Consider the following 18,052-nt stretch of genomic DNA (forward strand, 5'->3'; position numbering starts at 1 on the left):
TAATATTTTGGGTTGTTCCGACCAGTGAGATATGGTCTAGTGGCTAGGATATCTGGCTCTCACCCAGAAGGACCGGGTTCGATTCCCGGTATCGGAGCGAGTGCTTTTGTACCGCTTTTCAAGAATAGACTTAAGGATATTGGTTTATGAATAGAATTAAGACTTGATTAAGCAAGTCCGATATGGTCTAGTGGCTAGGATATCTGGATGTCACGCAGAAGGGCGGGTTCGATTCCCGGTATCGGAGTGAGTGCTTTTATACCGCTTTTGATGAATAAACTTAAAGACACATTTATAGGAATAATATTTTGGATTGGTCCGACCAGTCAGATATGGTCTAGTGGCTAGGATATCTGGCTCTCATCCAGAAGGCTCGGGTTCGATTCCTGGTAACGGAGCGAGTGCTTTTGTACCGCTTTTCAAGAATAGACTTAAGGATATAGGTTTATGAATAGAATTAAGACTTGGTTGAAGAAGTCCGATATGGCCTAGTGGCTAGGATATCTGGCTTTCACCCAGAAGGCCCGGGTTCGATTCCCGGTATCGGAGCGAGTGCTTTTGTACCGCTTTTCAAGAATAGAATTAGGACTTGGTTGATCAAGGACGAGATGGTCTAGTCGCTAGGATACCTGAATTTCACCCAGAAGGCCCGGGTTCGATTCCCGGTATCGGAGCACGTGGTTTTGTACCGCTTTTCAAGAATAGACTTAAGGATATTGGTTTATGAATAGAATTAAGACTTGGTTAAGCAAGTCCGATATGGTCTATTGGCTAGGATATCTGGATGTCACGCAGAAGGGCGGGTTCGATTCCCGGTATCGGAGTGAGTGCTTTTGTACCGCTTTTGATGAATAAACTTAAAGACACATTTATGGGAATAATATTTTGGGTTGTTCCGACCAGTGAGATATGGTCTAGTGGCTAGGATATCTGGCTCTCATCCAGAAGGACCGGGCTCGATTCCCGGTATCGGAGCGAGTGCTTTTGTACCGCTTTTCAAGAATAGACTTAAGGATATTGGTTTATGAATAGAATTAAGACTTGATTAAGCAAGTCCTATATTGTCTAGTGGCTAGGATATCTGGCTTTCAGGCAGAAGGGCGGGTTCGATTCCCGATATCGGAGTGAGTGCTTTTGTACCGCTTTTGATGAATAAACTTAAAGACACATTTATAGGAATAATATTTTGGATTGTTCCGACCAGTCAGATATGGTCTAGTGGCTAGGATATCTGGCTCTCATCCAGAAGGCTCGGGTTCGACTCCCGGTATCGGAGCGAGTGCTTTTGTACCGCTTTTCAAGAATAGACTTAAGGATATAGGTTTATGAATAGAATTAAGACTTGGTTGAAGAAGTCCGATATGGTCTAGTGGCTAGGATATCTGGCTTTCACCCAGAAGGCCCGGGTTCGATTCCCGGTATCGGAGCGAGTGGTTTTGTACCGCTTTTCAAGAATAGAAGACTTGGTTGATCAAGGACGATATGGTCTAGTCTCTAGTAGCCGTATTCAGCTGAAAATTCACTAATACGACCACGCCCCCTCGGCGTATTAGCGGGTCACGTGATATCCGGCAATGTTAATCCAACGGCAATGATTGGAGACGTATGCTCTAGTCGCCGCCAGGCGCCGCACGAGGTGGTGCTAAGTGCGCATGCGTAGTACTCAAGATTAGTGTTGATGATAATGTAATTTTTTCCTAAACCCGTCACGTGTTGTGCACGTAGACGAACACTGATAACAAGGAAGATGTTATTGGTGGATTTTGTAAACCTCTCTTCAGCAACGGCAGCGCCTACAGCGGGGAGGTTAAGAGCACCATACGCCGGAATATGACGAATTTGGAGGTAAAATATTGAGAAATGGTGCCATTGGCCTCTCCGTCGTGGTAACACCTCCACAAGCGTCTGCTCTTAGCATTCTCATATTACTGTGAGTCTGTGACTCGTGAGTTCGGTTAAGCACGTGGTTTAAGCGCGGTTAATGGGAATTCGGTGAGTAATAATAATGATAAAAATGAAATTGAAACAAATATATAATAACAACGAATGCTTTTTATTGAATTATATCCCTTTAAAGTCAACTTAAATTGTACAACTCGTGTAATGATATTACTATGGGTTACCACTACAGTATGGCGACTTATGGCTTGCTTTGTGCAAAGGAACAAAAGCTCGAGGCAGATAAGAACAATTTAATGAACCTTGATAAGAGTCGACTTATAATATAGTAATTAGATAATAATAACCATATTTAATTCGCAACAACATTCTCCGGCAAGCACAGATGCGAACAAACTCTGGGAACTGATATATTAAATAGTGTAACGCCACTGACCCCTTTCACATATTCACGTTTCAACAAATGAGGAAGGGTCATAGAGTGACATGGTTTGTGATGACAGCGGTTACGTTCGTAAGCCGAACTCGATGAAGTGTGGTCCGTGGCGAAACAGATACAAGCAGAAGCATTGCATGGCCAAATTGTGAAATTGCTACTCTGTCGAGAAACATTTATCAGCCAGACACAAGTACGTATACACATGTAAAACAGCATGTCCGTAAGATAAGTGTAGTTTCCTTCTTTGCGTCCTCTGCTGACACCAGTTATGGACATACGTTGAATATGTCGCTAATTGCGTTACTACAATGGGAAGCTAAAATACATTTTGTGAAGAAGGCGTGAAATGTGTTAGTTTCTTGTTATTACAATATCTAACCATAATGAGAGCGTTATACCGATTTGTCGCAGGAGTTGCAGTACACGCCATGTGTGGCACTTAGCGTCACCCGAGAAACACCACTTGGAGGTGGCCACACGTTGTTTCCCATGGGGAGTTTTGTTGATGCAGGTCCCCTTGCCTACTGCGGTCGCAATCGGGTCGGGGAGTTTTGATGACGCAGATCCCTTTGCCTACTGCGGTCGCAATCGGGTCGGGGAGTTTTGATTACGCAGGTCCCTTTGCCTACTGCGGTCGCAATCGAGTCGGGGAGTTTTGATTACGCAGGCCCCCTTTCCTACTGCAGGTTCAAAACAGACTGTGGCGTTCTTCATGTGCAAACCCTACAGGACATGCACGTGAGCAACTTCTAAACATAGATAATAATTGGTGTTTCTTACAGGATGGTTCACATAACTGTGCATTTTCCAGCTTCTGCCATTCCCAACGCCCTTTCCATGACCACAGTTTGGCGTTCTTGAAGACTTGTCATATGATCAAGCCTTTCAATCACCGCGTCCTGAAATGCGTTTTGGTCTGCCCCGACCTTTTCGGCATTCTCCACCAACCTCTCTTTTAGAGATAATGGTTTTGTTGGAGTTGCTTTCTTCGCTGAAAGATGTGCAAATTATTTACGTTGGAATGGTTTTTGAAGGTTAAACATTGTTGTCAAACGTTAATACAGAAATGACGGCCACTCCTTTACAGTGGTATGTAACAATGGGCACTGAAGCTCGGTTTTTGGGGCTCACTCTTACCTTTTTTTCTCAAAGGTTGTTGGCCGTCAGAAGCACTACCTGCTTGTTCCACATGCGAGGAAGAGCGAGGGTTTGCGCCTGAAGTTGACGGCTGACTGGTGCTGCCACCAGCCAGCGGCTCGGGTGGGCAACCAATGGTGGCAGACTCGGGGGAGTTTTCTAAGACTGCGGAATTTTGGGCTTTTTATCATAAGTACGGTTCTCCACACCACCACATGGTTTTTATATTGTATTACAATAAACACATACCTGTGTCCGTGTCAAAGGATGTCATATCAAATGATGCGATGAACTCTTCCAGTTCACTTGTTGTTTCCTTGGTACTTCTGAGAATGCATGTTGTTTTATTATTACGCATTAACAAATAAATCACTATTGCATGTGATACTTACATTTTCTGTGGTATGTCGAGGGTTGGTTTCTGGGAACGCGGGCCAAGTTCTAAACCCCCCTGGATCCCCTCGTATGTTTGGGGATCGGCCATTGCCAGGAAACGTTTTTCCAGGGTGGTTAATGCCACGGTCTCAGGTCCGCCCCCTCCAGTCTTCCTCTGCGACTTTCCTATTTCAGAGGCCTTATGGCGAACTTCCGACTTCTTGGCCTTATATTTTGTTTTGACCTCTTCCACAGTTCGCTCCGCCACTCCAACTCGACTGACTGCTTCGGCCACCATTGCCCATTGCAAATTTCTGTCGACGGTTGACATACCATGTTCATTTTGCACCAAGTCCCGTCGTGTTTCCAACATGGTACATAACACGCCTAACTCCTCATCACTGAAGTTAGGTTTACGAGTTCTAGCTCTACCTACGTTCGAACGTTTCATTGTGTCAACTTAACAGTTCAGAGTCAAGTTAAATAATGAATGTGTTCTGCTTGTATAATGCCAATTTAACACTAATGTCAGTAATAAATACAAGGGTAGATGGCGCAGTACTATGGATCTTCCCTTATACAACCATTTCAAATGACATTGCAGGGGTTTTTTCATTAGTTATTTGTGGAATGTACATAATTTTACTAATGATAATAGCTCAATAACATATTGCTCTTTTAAGAATGATCCCCATGCAGGGTTTGTGGTGGGCCAATAATGTACATAGATGTTGAATTTGCCCTTGAAATTGTAGAAAGTCATGTGGGTCAGTATGAACAATCTCAAGGCAATGGCCAAATACTGAAATGCGTAAAACAATAAAAAAGGCGAAGAGTATGTTTAATATATTTTAATCCGAAATATAACATATTGACATGAGACAACTTTCCAAAATCAACCATTAAACCAACATGATCCCACGGTTTCACAAATCCCAAAACCAGTTCTAATTCCAACCGTAATAAATATTTGACTACATTTTCTTGCAATTAACTTTGAAGCGTTTTGTAATGAACAGCGATGACAGCGGATACTCTTTTCAAATGATTCTGGACATTCACAGTACTTTCATGCTTCATGACGTTAATTATATGTCTTTCTCAAGCAAATTACTGTGATAGAACGTGTTTTACTGAACCACTTGTAGGCACCATTGGTACGCTTGTCAGAAAGGCATGGTCAACAATTGTTAAGTGGTCAATGACGTGAATTCCTATCCAAAGATATGACAAGAACGCTGACCGCAAGTTGCGTCACACACAGAAGTATACGATGCATCATTATGATTCTGCGTCTTCTCCATCACACTTGCGTCATGACTACCATCTATCGATTAGTACAAATAAGTTATTATTCTACCAACGTGTCATCAATTTAAGCAAGCATTAATCAATACCGTCATTGTGCAGGGTATGCGGTCTTGTGTGGCACTTTGCGTTACCCGGGAAACACCACTTGGAGGTAGCCACACGTCGTTTCCCATGAGGAGTTTTGATGACGCAGGCCCTCTTGCCTACTGCGGTCGCAATCGGGTCGGGGAGTTTTGATGACGCAGGTCCCTTTGCCTACTGCGGTCGTAATCGGGTCGGGGAGTTTTGATGACGCAGGTCCCGTTGCCTACTGCGGTCGTAATCGGGTCGGGGAGTTTTGATGACGCAGGTCCCGTTGCCTACTGCGGTCGCAATCGAGTCGGGGAGTTTTGATGGCAGGCCCCCTTTCCTACTGCAAACCTCAATGCCTACAAAATATGGAAGTCAGTGTCTTACAAACACATCCATGTAATTAGACGTAGATAAAGCTTCACGTTGAAACACACCTTCCTGTTAAAATGAATTATCACTGGTTTTCGCAGATGTTTATGAGGTGTTGCCGGACACGATAACCAGCCGCTGCAGCCTGCCCATTCGCAGGGGCATCATCGTCGACCTGCATTTCGACAACTGCGTCATTCTCGACAGCACCATCTTCTACGAAAGAGGTACATACTGTTGTATACTGATGAGCAGTATGCAAAGAAAGTAACGAGCAATCTCTCATACCATTATCCTCAGGCAAGGGTATCTTATTCGCCAAACACATGTTGTGAAGAATGCAGCAAGCTGTTATAATGCGGCACACTTTGTCCGGATGGTAGCATAGTTTACCTCCTGAGCCATCAAGGCAACGAAACCGTGACTTGAGGACGCCGTTAAGGCGCTCGATGACGTTTCGTCCTACATAAACAAACATAAATTTCACACAAAAAACTATTACCGGCCACACAAGGAAATAATGCACAACCTACCACGAATATGCCGGGTGTTAAATTCAACCTCTGCCGGAGTTTGTGGGCGGTATACTGGCACCATGAGCCACGGTTGTAAGGGATAGCCTCCATCACCAAGAAGATAACCATGGGGCATGTCCCCTTCCACAAATGCCTCAAAAAGCCTGCTATTTCGCCAGATGAATGAGTCATGAACGCTACCAGGCCACCGAGCCGCCACATTCATGATGCGCAATTCGTTGTCGCTGACCTATTGTAAACGAAACATTTTAATTAAAACGAATTTGTTATGAATAGAGCAAAATGTCTCACAAGTTGAACGTTAATGGAGAATGTCCCCTTTCTGTTCCTGTACGCATTACTGTTTGGTGAAGGGCCTTTGATTGGAACATGCGTACAATCAATTGCTCCAATAACGTTTGGTAAGCTGCAGGTGGCCATAAAAGACGCCTATGATCGTAACAATTACAATAAAAAAACGTTCCTTTGGAAAGCTAATATCTGAGTAAATTCATACCTTCATAGACCTTACTGACGCCTCATCTGTTGGAAACGATATCAAATCACTTTTGACATTAATTATGGCATTGGTGACCCGTTCAATGCTACGACTGACTGACGCCTGACTCATGCCGTGTTCGTAGTTGCTGGCCAAAGCGTGCTGAAATGTCCCCGAGCCATAAAACAGCAGTGTTACGAGCACTTCATCCTCCACCCCAATAACATCCACACCACGGTCGTGGTCTTTTTCCAATTGCGGCCTAAGAGCTAGGCATAAGGTGCGCACACTTAAAATGTCCAAACGATACTGTGAAAGAAATATCTCCTCTGGTAACAAGAACGCATTACGCCTCTGTCGGAGATATTGCTCGTCATCGAAAACGACAGCAATAGCTATGTCGTTAGCTATCTGCGCCATGATTAATACTCTTAACTGATATTAAAGAGTGTACTTTTAATATGTATATTCCACAATAAATAAATCTTACTGTTCCCGCTGTAAACTCAATGTAATATGCTTCCCAGAGCTAAGATGAAACCTATAGCGCCACAAGCGTCAAGTTTTCACTGTTTTCAAACTTCCCGCCATTTTGGGTGCTGCTATCCTCACCGCTTGTGGCGCTGCGATTGCTCAAGGTTGACTTCAAATATCCCGCCATTTATGGTGCTGTTCTACTCTCCGTTTTGGCGCTAGTGAGCCTAACATGATAGCCGGATATCACGTGACCCGCTAATACGCCGAGGGGGCGTGGTCGTATTAGTGAATTTTCAGCTGAATACGGCTATAGGATACCTGACTTTCACCCAGAATTCCCGGGTTCGATTCCCGGTATCGGAGCACGTGGTTTTGTACCGCTTTTCAAGAATAGACTTAAGGACATAGGTTTATGAATAGAATTAAGACTTGTTTAAGCAAGTCCGATATGGTCTAGTGGCTAGGATATCTGGCTCTCACCCAGAAGGCCCGGGTTCTATTCCCGGTATCGGAGCGAGTGCCATTGTACCGCTTTTCAAGAATAGACTTAAGGATATTGGTTTATGAATAGAATTAAGACTTGGTTAGCAAGTCCGATATGGTCTATTGGCTAGGATATCTGGATGTCACGCAGAAGGGCGGGTTCGATTCCCGGTATCGGAGTGAGTGCTTTTGTACCGCTTTTGATGAATAAACTTAAAGACACATTTATGGGAATAATATTTTGGGTTGTTCCGACCAGTGAGATATGGTCTAGTGGCTAGGATATCTGGCTCTCATCCAGAAGGACCGGGCTCGATTCCCGGTATCGGAGCGAGTGCTTTTGTACCGCTTTTCAAGAATAGACTTAAGGATATTGGTTTATGAATAGAATTAAGACTTGATTAAGCAAGTCCTATATTGTCTAGTGGCTAGGATATCTGGCTGTCAGGCAGAATTCCCGGGTTCGATTCCCGGTATCGGAGCACGTGGTTTTGTACCGCTTTTCAAAAAGAGACTTAAGGACATAGGTTTATGAATAGAATTAAGACTTGTTTAAGCAAGTCCGATATGGTCTAGTGGCTAGGATATCTGGCTCTCACCCAGAAGGCCTGGGTTCTATTCCCGGTATCGGAGCGAGTGCCATTGTACCGCTTTTCAAGAATAGACTTAAGGATATTGGTTTATGAATAGAATTAAGACTTGGTTAAGCAAGTCCGATATGGTCTAGTGGCTAGGATATCTGGATGTCACGCAGAAGGGCGGGTTCGATTCCCGGTATCGGAGTGAGTGCTTTTGTACCGCTTTTGATGAATAAACTTAAAGACACATTTATAGGAATAATATTTTGGATTGGTCCGACCAGTCAGATATGGTCTAGTGGCTAGGATATCTGGCTCTCATCCAGAAGGCTCGGGTTCGATTCTTGGTAACGGAGCGAGTGCTTTTGTACCGCTTTTCAAGAATAGACTTAAGGATATAGGTTTATGAATAGAATTAAGACTTGGTTGAAGAGGTCTGATATGGCCTAGTGGCTAGGGTATCTGGCTTTCACCCAGAAGGCCCGGGTTCGATTCCCGGTATCGGAGCGAGTGTTTTGTACCGCTTTTCAAGAATAGAATTAGGACTTGGTTGATAAAGGACGAGATGGTCTAGTCGCTAGGATACCTGAATTTCACCCAGAAGGCCCGGGTTCGATTCCCGGTATCGGAGCACGTGGTTTTGTACCGCTTTTCAAGAATAGACTTAAGGATATTGGTTTATGAATAGAATTAAGACTTGGTTAGCAAGTCCGATATGGTCTATTGGCTAGGATATCTGGATGTCACGCAGAAGGGCGGGTTCGATTCCCGGTATCGGAGTGAGTGCTTTTGTACCGCTTTTGATGAATAAACTTAAAGACACATTTATGGGAATAATATTTTGGGTTGTTCCGACCAGTGAGATATGGTCTAGTGGCTAGGATATCTGGCTCTCATCCAGAAGGACCGGGCTCGATTCCCGGTATCGGAGCGAGTGCTTTTGTACCGCTTTTCAAGAATAGACTTAAGGATATTGGTTTATGAATAGAATTAAGACTTGATTAAGCAAGTCCTATATTGTCTAGTGGCTAGGATATCTGGCTGTCAGGCAGAATTCCCGGGTTCGATTCCCGGTATCGGAGCACGTGGTTTTGTACCGCTTTTCAAAAAGAGACTTAAGGACATAGGTTTATGAATAGAATTAAGACTTGTTTAAGCAAGTCCGATATGGTCTAGTGGCTAGGATATCTGGCTCTCACCCAGAAGGCCTGGGTTCTATTCCCGGTATCGGAGCGAGTGCCATTGTACCGCTTTTCAAGAATAGACTTAAGGATATTGGTTTATGAATAGAATTAAGACTTGGTTAAGCAAGTCCGATATGCTCTAGTGGCTAGGATATCTGGCTGTCACGCAAAAGGGCGGGTTCAATTCCCGGTATCGGAGTGAGTGCTTTTGTACCGCTTTTGATGAATAAACTTAAAGACACATTTATGGGAATAATATTTTGGGTTTTTCCGACCAGTGAGATATGGTCTAGTGGCTAGGATATCTGGCTCTCACCCAGAAGGACCGGGTTCGATTCCCGGTATCGGAGCGAGTGCTTTTGTACCGCTTTTCAAGAATAGACTTAAGGATATTGGTTTATGAATAGAATTAAGACTTGATTAAGCAAGTCCGATATGGTCTAGTGGCTAGGATATCTGGATGTCACGCAGAAGGGCGGGTTCGATTCCCGGTATCGGAGTGAGTGCTTTTGTACCGCTTTTGATGAATAAACTTAAAGACACATTTATAGGAATAATATTTTGGATTGGTCCGACCAGTCAGATATGGTCTAGTGGCTAGGATATCTGGCTCTCATCCAGAAGGCTCGGGTTCGATTCTTGGTAACGGAGCGAGTGCTTTTGTACCGCTTTTCAAGAATAGACTTAAGGATATAGGTTTATGAATAGAATTAAGACTTGGTTGAAGAGGTCTGATATGGCCTAGTGGCTAGGGTATCTGGCTTTCACCCAGAAGGCCCGGGTTCGATTCCCGGTATCGGAGCGAGTGTTTTGTACCGCTTTTCAAGAATAGAATTAGGACTTGGTTGATAAAGGACGAGATGGTCTAGTCGCTAGGATACCTGAATTTCACCCAGAAGGCCCGGGTTCGATTCCCGGTATCGGAGCACGTGGTTTTGTACCGCTTTTCAAGAATAGACTTAAGGATATTGGTTTATGAATAGAATTAAGACTTGGTTAGCAAGTCCGATATGGTCTATTGGCTAGGATATCTGGATGTCACGCAGAAGGGCGGGTTCGATTCCCGGTATCGGAGTGAGTGCTTTTGTACCGCTTTTGATGAATAAACTTAAAGACACATTTATGGGAATAATATTTTGGGTTGTTCCGACCAGTGAGATATGGTCTAGTGGCTAGGATATCTGGCTCTCATCCAGAAGGACCGGGCTCGATTCCCGGTATCGGAGCGAGTGCTTTTGTACCGCTTTTCAAGAATAGACTTAAGGATATTGGTTTATGAATAGAATTAAGACTTGATTAAGCAAGTCCTATATTGTCTAGTGGCTAGGATATCTGGCTGTCAGGCAGAATTCCCGGGTTCGATTCCCGGTATCGGAGCACGTGGTTTTGTACCGCTTTTCAAGAATAGACTTAAGGACATAGGTTTATGAATAGAATTAAGACTTGTTTAAGCAAGTCCGATATGGTCTAGTGGCTAGGATATCTGGCTCTCACCCAGAAGGCCTGGGTTCTATTCCCGGTATCGGAGCGAGTGCCATTGTACCGCTTTTCAAGAATAGACTTAAGGATATTGGTTTATGAATAGAATTAAGACTTGGTTAAGCAAGTCCGATATGCTCTAGTGGCTAGAATATCTGGCTGTCACGCAAAAGGGCGGGTTCAATTCCCGGTATCGGAGTGAGTGCTTTTGTACCGCTTTTGATGAATAAACTTAAAGACACATTTATGGGAATAATATTTTGGGTTGTTCCGACCAGTGAGATATGGTCTAGTGGCTAGGATATCTGGCTCTCACCCAGAAGGACCGGGTTCGATTCCCGGTATCGGAGCGAGTGCTTTTGTACCGCTTTTCAAGAATAGACTTAAGGATATTGGTTTATGAATATAATTAAGACTTGATTAAGCAACTCCGATATGGTCTAGTGGCTAGGATATCTGGATGTCACGCAGAAGGGCGTGTTCGATTCCCGGTATCGGAGTGAGTGCTTTTGTACCGCTTTTGATGAATAAACTTAAAGACACATTTATAGGAATAATATTTTGGATTAGTCCGACCAGTCAGATATGGTCTAGTGGCTAGGATATCTGGCTCTCATCCAGAAGGCTCGGGTTCGATTCCTGGTAACGGAGCGAGTGCTTTAGTACCGCTTTTCAAGAATAGACTTAAGGATATAGGTTTATGAATAGAATTAAGACTTGGTTGAAGAAGTCCGATATGGCCTAGTGGCTAGGATATCTGGCTTTCACCCAGAAGGCCCGGGTTCGATTCCCGGTATCGGAGCGAGTGCTTTTGTACCGCTTTTCAAGAATAGAATTAGGACTTGGTTGATCAAGGACGAGATGGTCTAGTCGCTAGGATACCTGAATTTCACCCAGAAGGCCCGGGTTCGATTCCCGGTATCGGAGCACGTGGTTTTGTACCGCTTTTCAAGAATAGACTTAAGGATATTGGTTTATGAATAGAATTAAGACTTGGTTAAGCAAGTCCGATATGGTCTATTGGCTAGGATATCTGGATGTCACGCAGAAGGGCGGGTTCGATTCCCGGTATCGGAGTGAGTGCTTTTGTACCGCTTTTGATGAATAAACTTAAAGACACATTTATGGGAATAATATTTTGGATTGATCCGACCAGTCAGTTATGGTCTAGTGGCTAGGATATCTGGCTCTCATCCAGAAGGCTCGGGTTCGATTCCTGGTAACGGAGCGAGTGCTTTTGTACCGCTTTTCAAGAATAGTCTTAAGGATATAGGTTTATGAATAGAATTAAGACTTGGTTGAAGAAGTCCGATATGGCCTAGTGGGTAGGATATCTGGCTTTCACCCAGAAGGCCCGGGTTCGATTCCCGGTATCGGAGCGAGTGGTTTTGTACCGCTTTTCAAGAATAGAAGACTTGGTTGATCAAGGACGATATGGTCTAGTCTCTAGGATACCTGACTTTCACCCAGAATTCCCGGGTTCGATTCCCGGTATCGGAGCACGTGGTTTTGTACCGCTTTTCAAGAATAGACTTAAGGACATAGGTTTATGAATAGAATTAAGACTTGTTTAAGCAAGTCCGATATGGTCTAGTGGCTAGGATATCTGGCTCTCACCCAGAAGGCCCAGGTTCTATTCCCGGTATCGGAGCGAGTGCCATTGTACCGCTTTTCAAGAATAGACTTAAGGATATTGGTTTATGAATATAATTAAGACTTGGTTAAGCAAGTCCGATATGCTCTAGTGGCTAGGATATCTGGCTGTCACGCAAAAGGGCGGGTTCGATTCGCGGTATCGGAGTGAGTGCTTTTGTACCGCTTTTGATGAATAAACTTAAAGACACATTTATAGGAATAATATTTTGGATTAGTCCGACCAGTCAGATATGGTCTAGTGGCTAGGATATCTGGCTCTCATCCAGAAGGCTCGGGTTCGATTCCTGGTAACGGAGCGAGTGCTTTAGTACCGCTTTTCAAGAATAGACTTAAGGATATAGGTTTATGAATAGAATTAAGACTTGGTTGAAGAAGTCCGATATGGCCTAGTGGCTAGGATATCTGGCTTTCACCCAGAAGGCCCGGGTTCGATTCCCGGTATCGGAGCGAGTGCTTTTGTACCGCTTTTCAAGAATAGAATTAGGACTTGGTTGATCAAGGACGAGATGGTCTAGTCGCTAGGATACCTGAATTTCACCCAGAAGGCCCGGGTTCGATTCCCGGTATCGGAGCACGTGGTTTTGTACCGCTTTTCAAGAATAGACTTAAGGATATTGGTTTATGAATAGAATTAAGACTTGGTTAAGCAAGTCCGATATGGTCTATTGGCTAGGATATCTGGATGTCACGCAGAAGGGCGGGTTCGATTCCCGGTATCGGAGTGAGTGCTTTTGTACCGCTTTTGATGAATAAACTTAAAGACACATTTATGGGAATAATATTTTGGATTGATCCGACCAGTCAGTTATGGTCTAGTGGCTAGGATATCTGGCTCTCATCCAGAAGGCTCGGGTTCGATTCCTGGTAACGGAGCGAGTGCTTTTGTACCGCTTTTCAAGAATAGTCTTAAGGATATAGGTTTATGAATAGAATTAAGACTTGGTTGAAGAAGTCCGATATGGCCTAGTGGGTAGGATATCTGGCTTTCACCCAGAAGGCCCGGGTTCGATTCCCGGTATCGGAGCGAGTGGTTTTGTACCGCTTTTCAAGAATAGAAGACTTGGTTGATCAAGGACGATATGGTCTAGTCTCTAGGATACCTGACTTTCACCCAGAATTCCCGGGTTCGATTCCCGGTATCGGAGCACGTGGTTTTGTACCGCTTTTCAAGAATAGACTTAAGGACATAGGTTTATGAATAGAATTAAGACTTGTTTAAGCAAGTCCGATATGGTCTAGTGGCTAGGATATCTGGCTCTCACCCAGAAGGCCCAGGTTCTATTCCCGGTATCGGAGCGAGTGCCATTGTACCGCTTTTCAAGAATAGACTTAAGGATATTGGTTTATGAATAGAATTAAGACTTGGTTAAGCAAGTCCGATATGCTCTAGTGGCTAGGATATCTGGCTGTCACGCAAAAGGGCGGGTTCGATTCGCGGTATCGGAGTGAGTGCTTTTGTACCGCTTTTGATGAATAAACTTAAAGACACATTTATGGGAATAATATTTTGGGTTGTTCCGACAAGTGAGATATGGTCTAGTGGCTAGGATATCTGGCTCTCACCCAGAAGGAACGGGTTCGATTCCCGGTATCGGAGCGAGTGCTTTTGTACCGCTTTTCAAGAATAGACTTAAGGATATTGGTTTATGAATAGAATTAAGACTTGATTAAGCAAGTCCGATATGGTCTAAGGGCTAGGATATCTGGATGTCACGCAGAAGGGCGGGTTCGATTCCCGGTATCGGAGTGAGTGCTTTTGTACCGCTTTTGATGAATAAACTTAAAGACACATTTATAGGAATAATATTTTGGATTGATCCGACCAGTCAGTTATGGTCTAGTGGCTAGGATATCTGGCTCTCATCCAGAAGGCTCGGGTTCGATTCCTGGTAACGGAGCGAGTGCTTTTGTACCGCTTTTCAAGAATAGTCTTAAGGATATAGGTTTATGAATAGAATTAAGACTTGGTTGAAGAAGTCCGATATGGCCTAGTGGGTAGGATATCTGGCTTTCACCCAGAAGGCCCGGGTTCGATTCCCGGTATCGGAGCGAGTGCTTTTGTACCGCTTTTCAAGAATTGAATTAGGACTTGGTTGATCAAGGACGAGATGGTCTAGTCGCTAGGATACCTGAATTTCACCCAGAAGGCCCGGGTTCGATTCCCGGTATCGGAGCACGTGGTTTTGTACCGCTTTTCAAGAATAGACTTAAGGATATTGGTTTATGAATAGAATTAAGACTTGGTTAAGCAAGTCCGATATGGTCTATTGGCTAGGATATCTGGATGTCACGCAGAAGGGCGGGTTCGATTCCCGGTATCGGAGTGAGTGCTTTTGTACCGCTTTTGATGAATAAACTTAAAGACACATTTATGGGAATAATATTTTGGGTTGTTCCGACCAGTGAGATATGGTCTAGTGGCTAGGATATCTGGCTCTCATCCAGAAGGACCGGGCTCGATTCCCGGTATCGGAGCGAGTGCTTTTGTACCGCTTTTCAAGAATAGACTTAAGGATATTGGTTTATGAATAGAATTAAGACTTGATTAAGCAAGTCCTATATTGTCTAGTGGCTAGGATATCTGGCTGTCAGGCAGAAGGGCGGGTTCGATTCCCGATATCGGAGTGAGTGCTTTTGTACCGCTTTTGATGAATAAACTTAAAGACACATTTATAGGAATAATATTTTGGATTGTTCCGACCAGTCAGATATGGTCTAGTGGCTAGGATATCTGGCTCTCATCCAGAAGGCTCGGGTTCGACTCCCGGTATCGGAGCGAGTGCTTTTGTACCGCTTTTCAAGAATAGACTTAAGGATATAGGTTTATGAGTAGAATTAAGACTTGGTTGAAGAAGTCCGATATGGTCTAGTGGCTAGGATATCTGGCTTTCACCCAGAAGGCCCGGGTTCGATTCCCGGTATCGGAGCGAGTGGTTTTGTACCGCTTTTCAAGAATAGAAGACTTGGTTGATCAAGGACGATATGGTCTAGTCTCTAGGATACCTGACTTTCACCCAGAATTCCCGGGTTCGATTCCCGGTATCGGAGCACGTGGTTTTGTACCACTTTTCAAGAATAGACTTAAGGACATAGGTTTATGAATAGAATTAAGACTTGTTTAAGCAAGTCCGATATGGTCTAGTGGCTAGGATATCTGGCTCTCACCCAGAAGGCCCAGGTTCTATTCCCGGTATCGGAGCGAGTGCCATTGTACCGCTTTTCAAGAATAGACTTAAGGATATTGGTTTATGAATAGAATTAAGACTTGGTTAAGCAAGTCCGATATGCTCTAGTGGCTAGGATATCTGGCTGTCACGCAAAAGGGCGGGTTCGATTCGCGGTATCGGAGTGAGTGCTTTTGTACCGCTTTTGATGAATAAACTTAAAGACACATTTATGGGAATAATATTTTGGGTTGTTCCGACAAGTGAGATATGGTCTAGTGGCTAGGATATCTGGCTCTCACCCAGAAGGAACGGGTTCGATTCCCGGTATCGGAGCGAGTGCTTTTGTACCGCTTTTCAAGAATAGACTTAAGGATATTGGTTTATGAATAGAATTAAGACTTGATTAAGCAAGTCCGATATGGTCTAAGGGCTAGGATATCTGGATGTCACGCAGAAGGGCGGGTTCGATTCCCGGTATCGGAGTGAGTGCTTTTGTACCGCTTTTGATGAATAAACTTAAAGACACATTTATAGGAATAATATTTTGGATTGATCCGACCAGTCAGTTATGGTCTAGTGGCTAGGATATCTGGCTCTCATCCAGAAGGCTCGGGTTCGATTCCTGGTAACGGAGCGAGTGCTTTTGTACCGCTTTTCAAGAATAGTCTTAAGGATATAGGTTTATGAATAGAATTAAGACTTGGTTGAAGAAGTCCGATATGGCCTAGTGGGTAGGATATCTGGCTTTCACCCAGAAGGCCCGGGTTCGATTCCCGGTATCGGAGCGAGTGCTTTTGTACCGCTTTTCAAGAATAGAATTAGGACTTGGTTGATCAAGGACGAGATGGTCTAGTCGCTAGGATACCTGAATTTCACCCAGAAGGCCCGGGTTCGATTCCCGGTATCGGAGCACGTGGTTTTGTACCGCTTTTCAAGAATAGACTTAAGGATATTGGTTTATGAATAGAATTAAGACTTGGTTAAGCAAGTCCGATATGGTCTATTGGCTAGGATATCTGGATGTCACGCAGAAGGGCGGGTTCGATTCCCGGTATCGGAGTGAGTGCTTTTGTACCGCTTTTGATGAATAAACTTAAAGACACATTTATGGGAATAATATTTTGGGTTGTTCCGACCAGTGAGATATGGTCTAGTGGCTAGGATATCTGGCTCTCATCCAGAAGGACCGGGCTCGATTCCCGGTATCGGAGCGAGTGCTTTTGTACCGCTTTTCAAGAATAGACTTAAGGATATTGGTTTATGAATAGAATTAAGACTTGATTAAGCAAGTCCTATATTGTCTAGTGGCTAGGATATCTGGCTGTCAGGCAGAAGGGCGGGTTCGATTCCCGATATCGGAGTGAGTGCTTTTGTACCGCTTTTGATGAATAAACTTAAAGACACATTTATAGGAATAATATTTTGGATTGTTCCGACCAGTCAGATATGGTCTAGTGGCTAGGATATCTGGCTCTCATCCAGAAGGCTCGGGTTCGACTCCCGGTATCGGAGCGAGTGCTTTTGTACCGCTTTTCAAGAATAGACTTAAGGATATAGGTTTATGAGTAGAATTAAGACTTGGTTGAAGAAGTCCGATATGGTCTAGTGGCTAGGATATCTGGCTTTCACCCAGAAGGCCCGGGTTCGATTCCCGGTATCGGAGCGAGTGGTTTTGTACCGCTTTTCAAGAATAGAAGACTTGGTTGATCAAGGACGATATGGTCTAGTCTCTAGGATACCTGACTTTCACCCAGAATTCCCGGGTTCGATTCCCGGTATCGGAGCACGTGGTTTTGTACCACTTTTCAAGAATAGACTTAAGGACATAGGTTTATGAATAGAATTAAGACTTGTTTAAGCAAGTCCGATATGGTCTAGTGGCTAGGATATCTGGCTCTCACCCAGAAGGCCCAGGTTCTATTCCCGGTATCGGAGCGAGTGCCATTGTACCGCTTTTCAAGAATAGACTTAAGGATATTGGTTTATGAATAGAATTAAGACTTGGTTAAGCAAGTCCGATATGCTCTAGTGGCTAGGATATCTGGCTGTCACGCAAAAGGGCGGGTTCGATTCGCGGTATCGGAGTGAGTGCTTTTGTACCGCTTTTGATGAATAAACTTAAAGACACATTTATGGGAATAATATTTTGGGTTGTTCCGACAAGTGAGATATGGTCTAGTGGCTAGGATATCTGGCTCTCACCCAGAAGGAACGGGTTCGATTCCCGGTATCGGAGCGAGTGCTTTTGTACCGCTTTTCAAGAATAGACTTAAGGATATTGGTTTATGAATAGAATTAAGACTTGATTAAGCAAGTCCGATATGGTCTAGTGGCTAGGATATCTGGATGTCACGCAGAAGGGCGGGTTCGATTCCCGGTATCGGAGTGAGTGCTTTTGTACCGCTTTTGATG

General features: G+C 44.1%; 1 protein-coding gene, 1 long non-coding RNA gene and 16 other non-coding genes across 20 annotated transcripts; 17 read left to right on the plus strand and 1 right to left on the minus strand.

Annotated features, from left to right (window-relative positions):
* The first annotated feature begins 477 nt into the window (after positions 1-477).
* TRNAE-UUC (transfer RNA glutamic acid (anticodon UUC)) lies at positions 478-549 on the plus strand. The gene has a single exon. It is a non-coding gene; the product is annotated as a tRNA-Glu (tRNA).
* Positions 550-1,355: 806 nt separating this feature from the next.
* Positions 1,356-1,427, plus strand: TRNAE-UUC (transfer RNA glutamic acid (anticodon UUC)). Its single transcript has one exon. It is a non-coding gene; the product is annotated as a tRNA-Glu (tRNA).
* Positions 1,428-4,686: 3,259 nt separating this feature from the next.
* LOC149669291 (uncharacterized) lies at positions 4,687-5,320 on the minus strand. Its single transcript, XR_016367162.1, has 2 exons — positions 5,248-5,320; positions 4,687-5,177 (listed from the first exon to the last, which is right to left on the minus strand). It is a non-coding gene; the product is annotated as an uncharacterized LOC149669291 (long non-coding RNA).
* Positions 4,869-7,110, plus strand: LOC149669292 (uncharacterized). 3 transcript variants are annotated; one of them, XM_089840372.1, is made up of 6 exons: positions 4,869-5,007; positions 5,075-5,197; positions 5,261-5,629; positions 5,704-5,829; positions 5,903-6,539; positions 6,643-7,110. In XM_089840372.1, exons 1-3 carry the CDS (start codon positions 4,929-4,931, stop codon positions 5,314-5,316), a joined length of 258 nt encoding a protein of 85 aa, XP_089696498.1. In that variant the 5' UTR covers positions 4,869-4,928; the 3' UTR covers positions 5,317-5,629; positions 5,704-5,829; positions 5,903-6,539; positions 6,643-7,110. The 3 variants fall into 3 exon arrangements, with proteins under 3 accessions (XP_089696498.1, XP_089696496.1, XP_089696497.1); XM_089840370.1 differs by having other exon boundaries at positions 5,075-5,187; XM_089840371.1 differs by having other exon boundaries at positions 5,075-5,187; positions 5,261-5,604.
* Positions 7,111-7,535: 425 nt separating this feature from the next.
* TRNAE-CUC (transfer RNA glutamic acid (anticodon CUC)) lies at positions 7,536-7,607 on the plus strand. Its single transcript has one exon. It is a non-coding gene; the product is annotated as a tRNA-Glu (tRNA).
* Positions 7,608-8,137: 530 nt separating this feature from the next.
* On the plus strand, positions 8,138-8,209 carry TRNAE-CUC (transfer RNA glutamic acid (anticodon CUC)). The gene has a single exon. It is a non-coding gene; the product is annotated as a tRNA-Glu (tRNA).
* A 380-nt stretch (positions 8,210-8,589) lies between these two features.
* Positions 8,590-8,661, plus strand: TRNAE-UUC (transfer RNA glutamic acid (anticodon UUC)). The gene has a single exon. It is a non-coding gene; the product is annotated as a tRNA-Glu (tRNA).
* Positions 8,662-9,315: 654 nt separating this feature from the next.
* On the plus strand, positions 9,316-9,387 carry TRNAE-CUC (transfer RNA glutamic acid (anticodon CUC)). The gene has a single exon. It is a non-coding gene; the product is annotated as a tRNA-Glu (tRNA).
* Positions 9,388-10,068: 681 nt separating this feature from the next.
* On the plus strand, positions 10,069-10,140 carry TRNAE-UUC (transfer RNA glutamic acid (anticodon UUC)). The gene has a single exon. It is a non-coding gene; the product is annotated as a tRNA-Glu (tRNA).
* Positions 10,141-10,794: 654 nt separating this feature from the next.
* Positions 10,795-10,866, plus strand: TRNAE-CUC (transfer RNA glutamic acid (anticodon CUC)). Its single transcript has one exon. It is a non-coding gene; the product is annotated as a tRNA-Glu (tRNA).
* Positions 10,867-11,547: 681 nt separating this feature from the next.
* TRNAE-UUC (transfer RNA glutamic acid (anticodon UUC)) lies at positions 11,548-11,619 on the plus strand. Its single transcript has one exon. It is a non-coding gene; the product is annotated as a tRNA-Glu (tRNA).
* Positions 11,620-12,124: 505 nt separating this feature from the next.
* TRNAE-UUC (transfer RNA glutamic acid (anticodon UUC)) lies at positions 12,125-12,196 on the plus strand. Its single transcript has one exon. It is a non-coding gene; the product is annotated as a tRNA-Glu (tRNA).
* Positions 12,197-12,848: 652 nt separating this feature from the next.
* On the plus strand, positions 12,849-12,920 carry TRNAE-UUC (transfer RNA glutamic acid (anticodon UUC)). Its single transcript has one exon. It is a non-coding gene; the product is annotated as a tRNA-Glu (tRNA).
* A 505-nt stretch (positions 12,921-13,425) lies between these two features.
* TRNAE-UUC (transfer RNA glutamic acid (anticodon UUC)) lies at positions 13,426-13,497 on the plus strand. The gene has a single exon. It is a non-coding gene; the product is annotated as a tRNA-Glu (tRNA).
* Positions 13,498-14,450: 953 nt separating this feature from the next.
* TRNAE-UUC (transfer RNA glutamic acid (anticodon UUC)) lies at positions 14,451-14,522 on the plus strand. Its single transcript has one exon. It is a non-coding gene; the product is annotated as a tRNA-Glu (tRNA).
* Positions 14,523-15,328: 806 nt separating this feature from the next.
* Positions 15,329-15,400, plus strand: TRNAE-UUC (transfer RNA glutamic acid (anticodon UUC)). Its single transcript has one exon. It is a non-coding gene; the product is annotated as a tRNA-Glu (tRNA).
* Positions 15,401-16,353: 953 nt separating this feature from the next.
* Positions 16,354-16,425, plus strand: TRNAE-UUC (transfer RNA glutamic acid (anticodon UUC)). The gene has a single exon. It is a non-coding gene; the product is annotated as a tRNA-Glu (tRNA).
* An 806-nt stretch (positions 16,426-17,231) lies between these two features.
* On the plus strand, positions 17,232-17,303 carry TRNAE-UUC (transfer RNA glutamic acid (anticodon UUC)). The gene has a single exon. It is a non-coding gene; the product is annotated as a tRNA-Glu (tRNA).
* Positions 17,304-18,052: the final 749 nt, after the last annotated feature.

This window comes from Phalangium opilio, unplaced genomic scaffold (assembly GCF_054372755.1).
Source record: "Phalangium opilio isolate 3A_F unplaced genomic scaffold, DU_Popi_V2 ptg000054l_1, whole genome shotgun sequence".
Classification (NCBI taxonomy): Eukaryota; Metazoa; Arthropoda; class Arachnida; order Opiliones; family Phalangiidae; genus Phalangium; species Phalangium opilio.

What these genes read in the sequence shown, in the direction of transcription:
- LOC149669292 (XM_089840370.1), top strand. Translation starts at nt 4,929, where the DNA reads ATGACGTTAATTATATGTCTTTCTCAAGCAAATTACTGTGATAGAACG. An exon ending in ACCACTTGTAGGCACCATTG is followed by an intron (nt 5,008 to 5,074) that starts GTACGCTTGTCA and finishes TCCTATCCAAAG; the next exon opens with ATATGACAAGAACGCTGACC. An exon ending in TGACTACCATCTATCGATTA is followed by an intron (nt 5,188 to 5,260) that starts GTACAAATAAGT and finishes GTCATTGTGCAG; the next exon opens with GGTATGCGGTCTTGTGTGGC.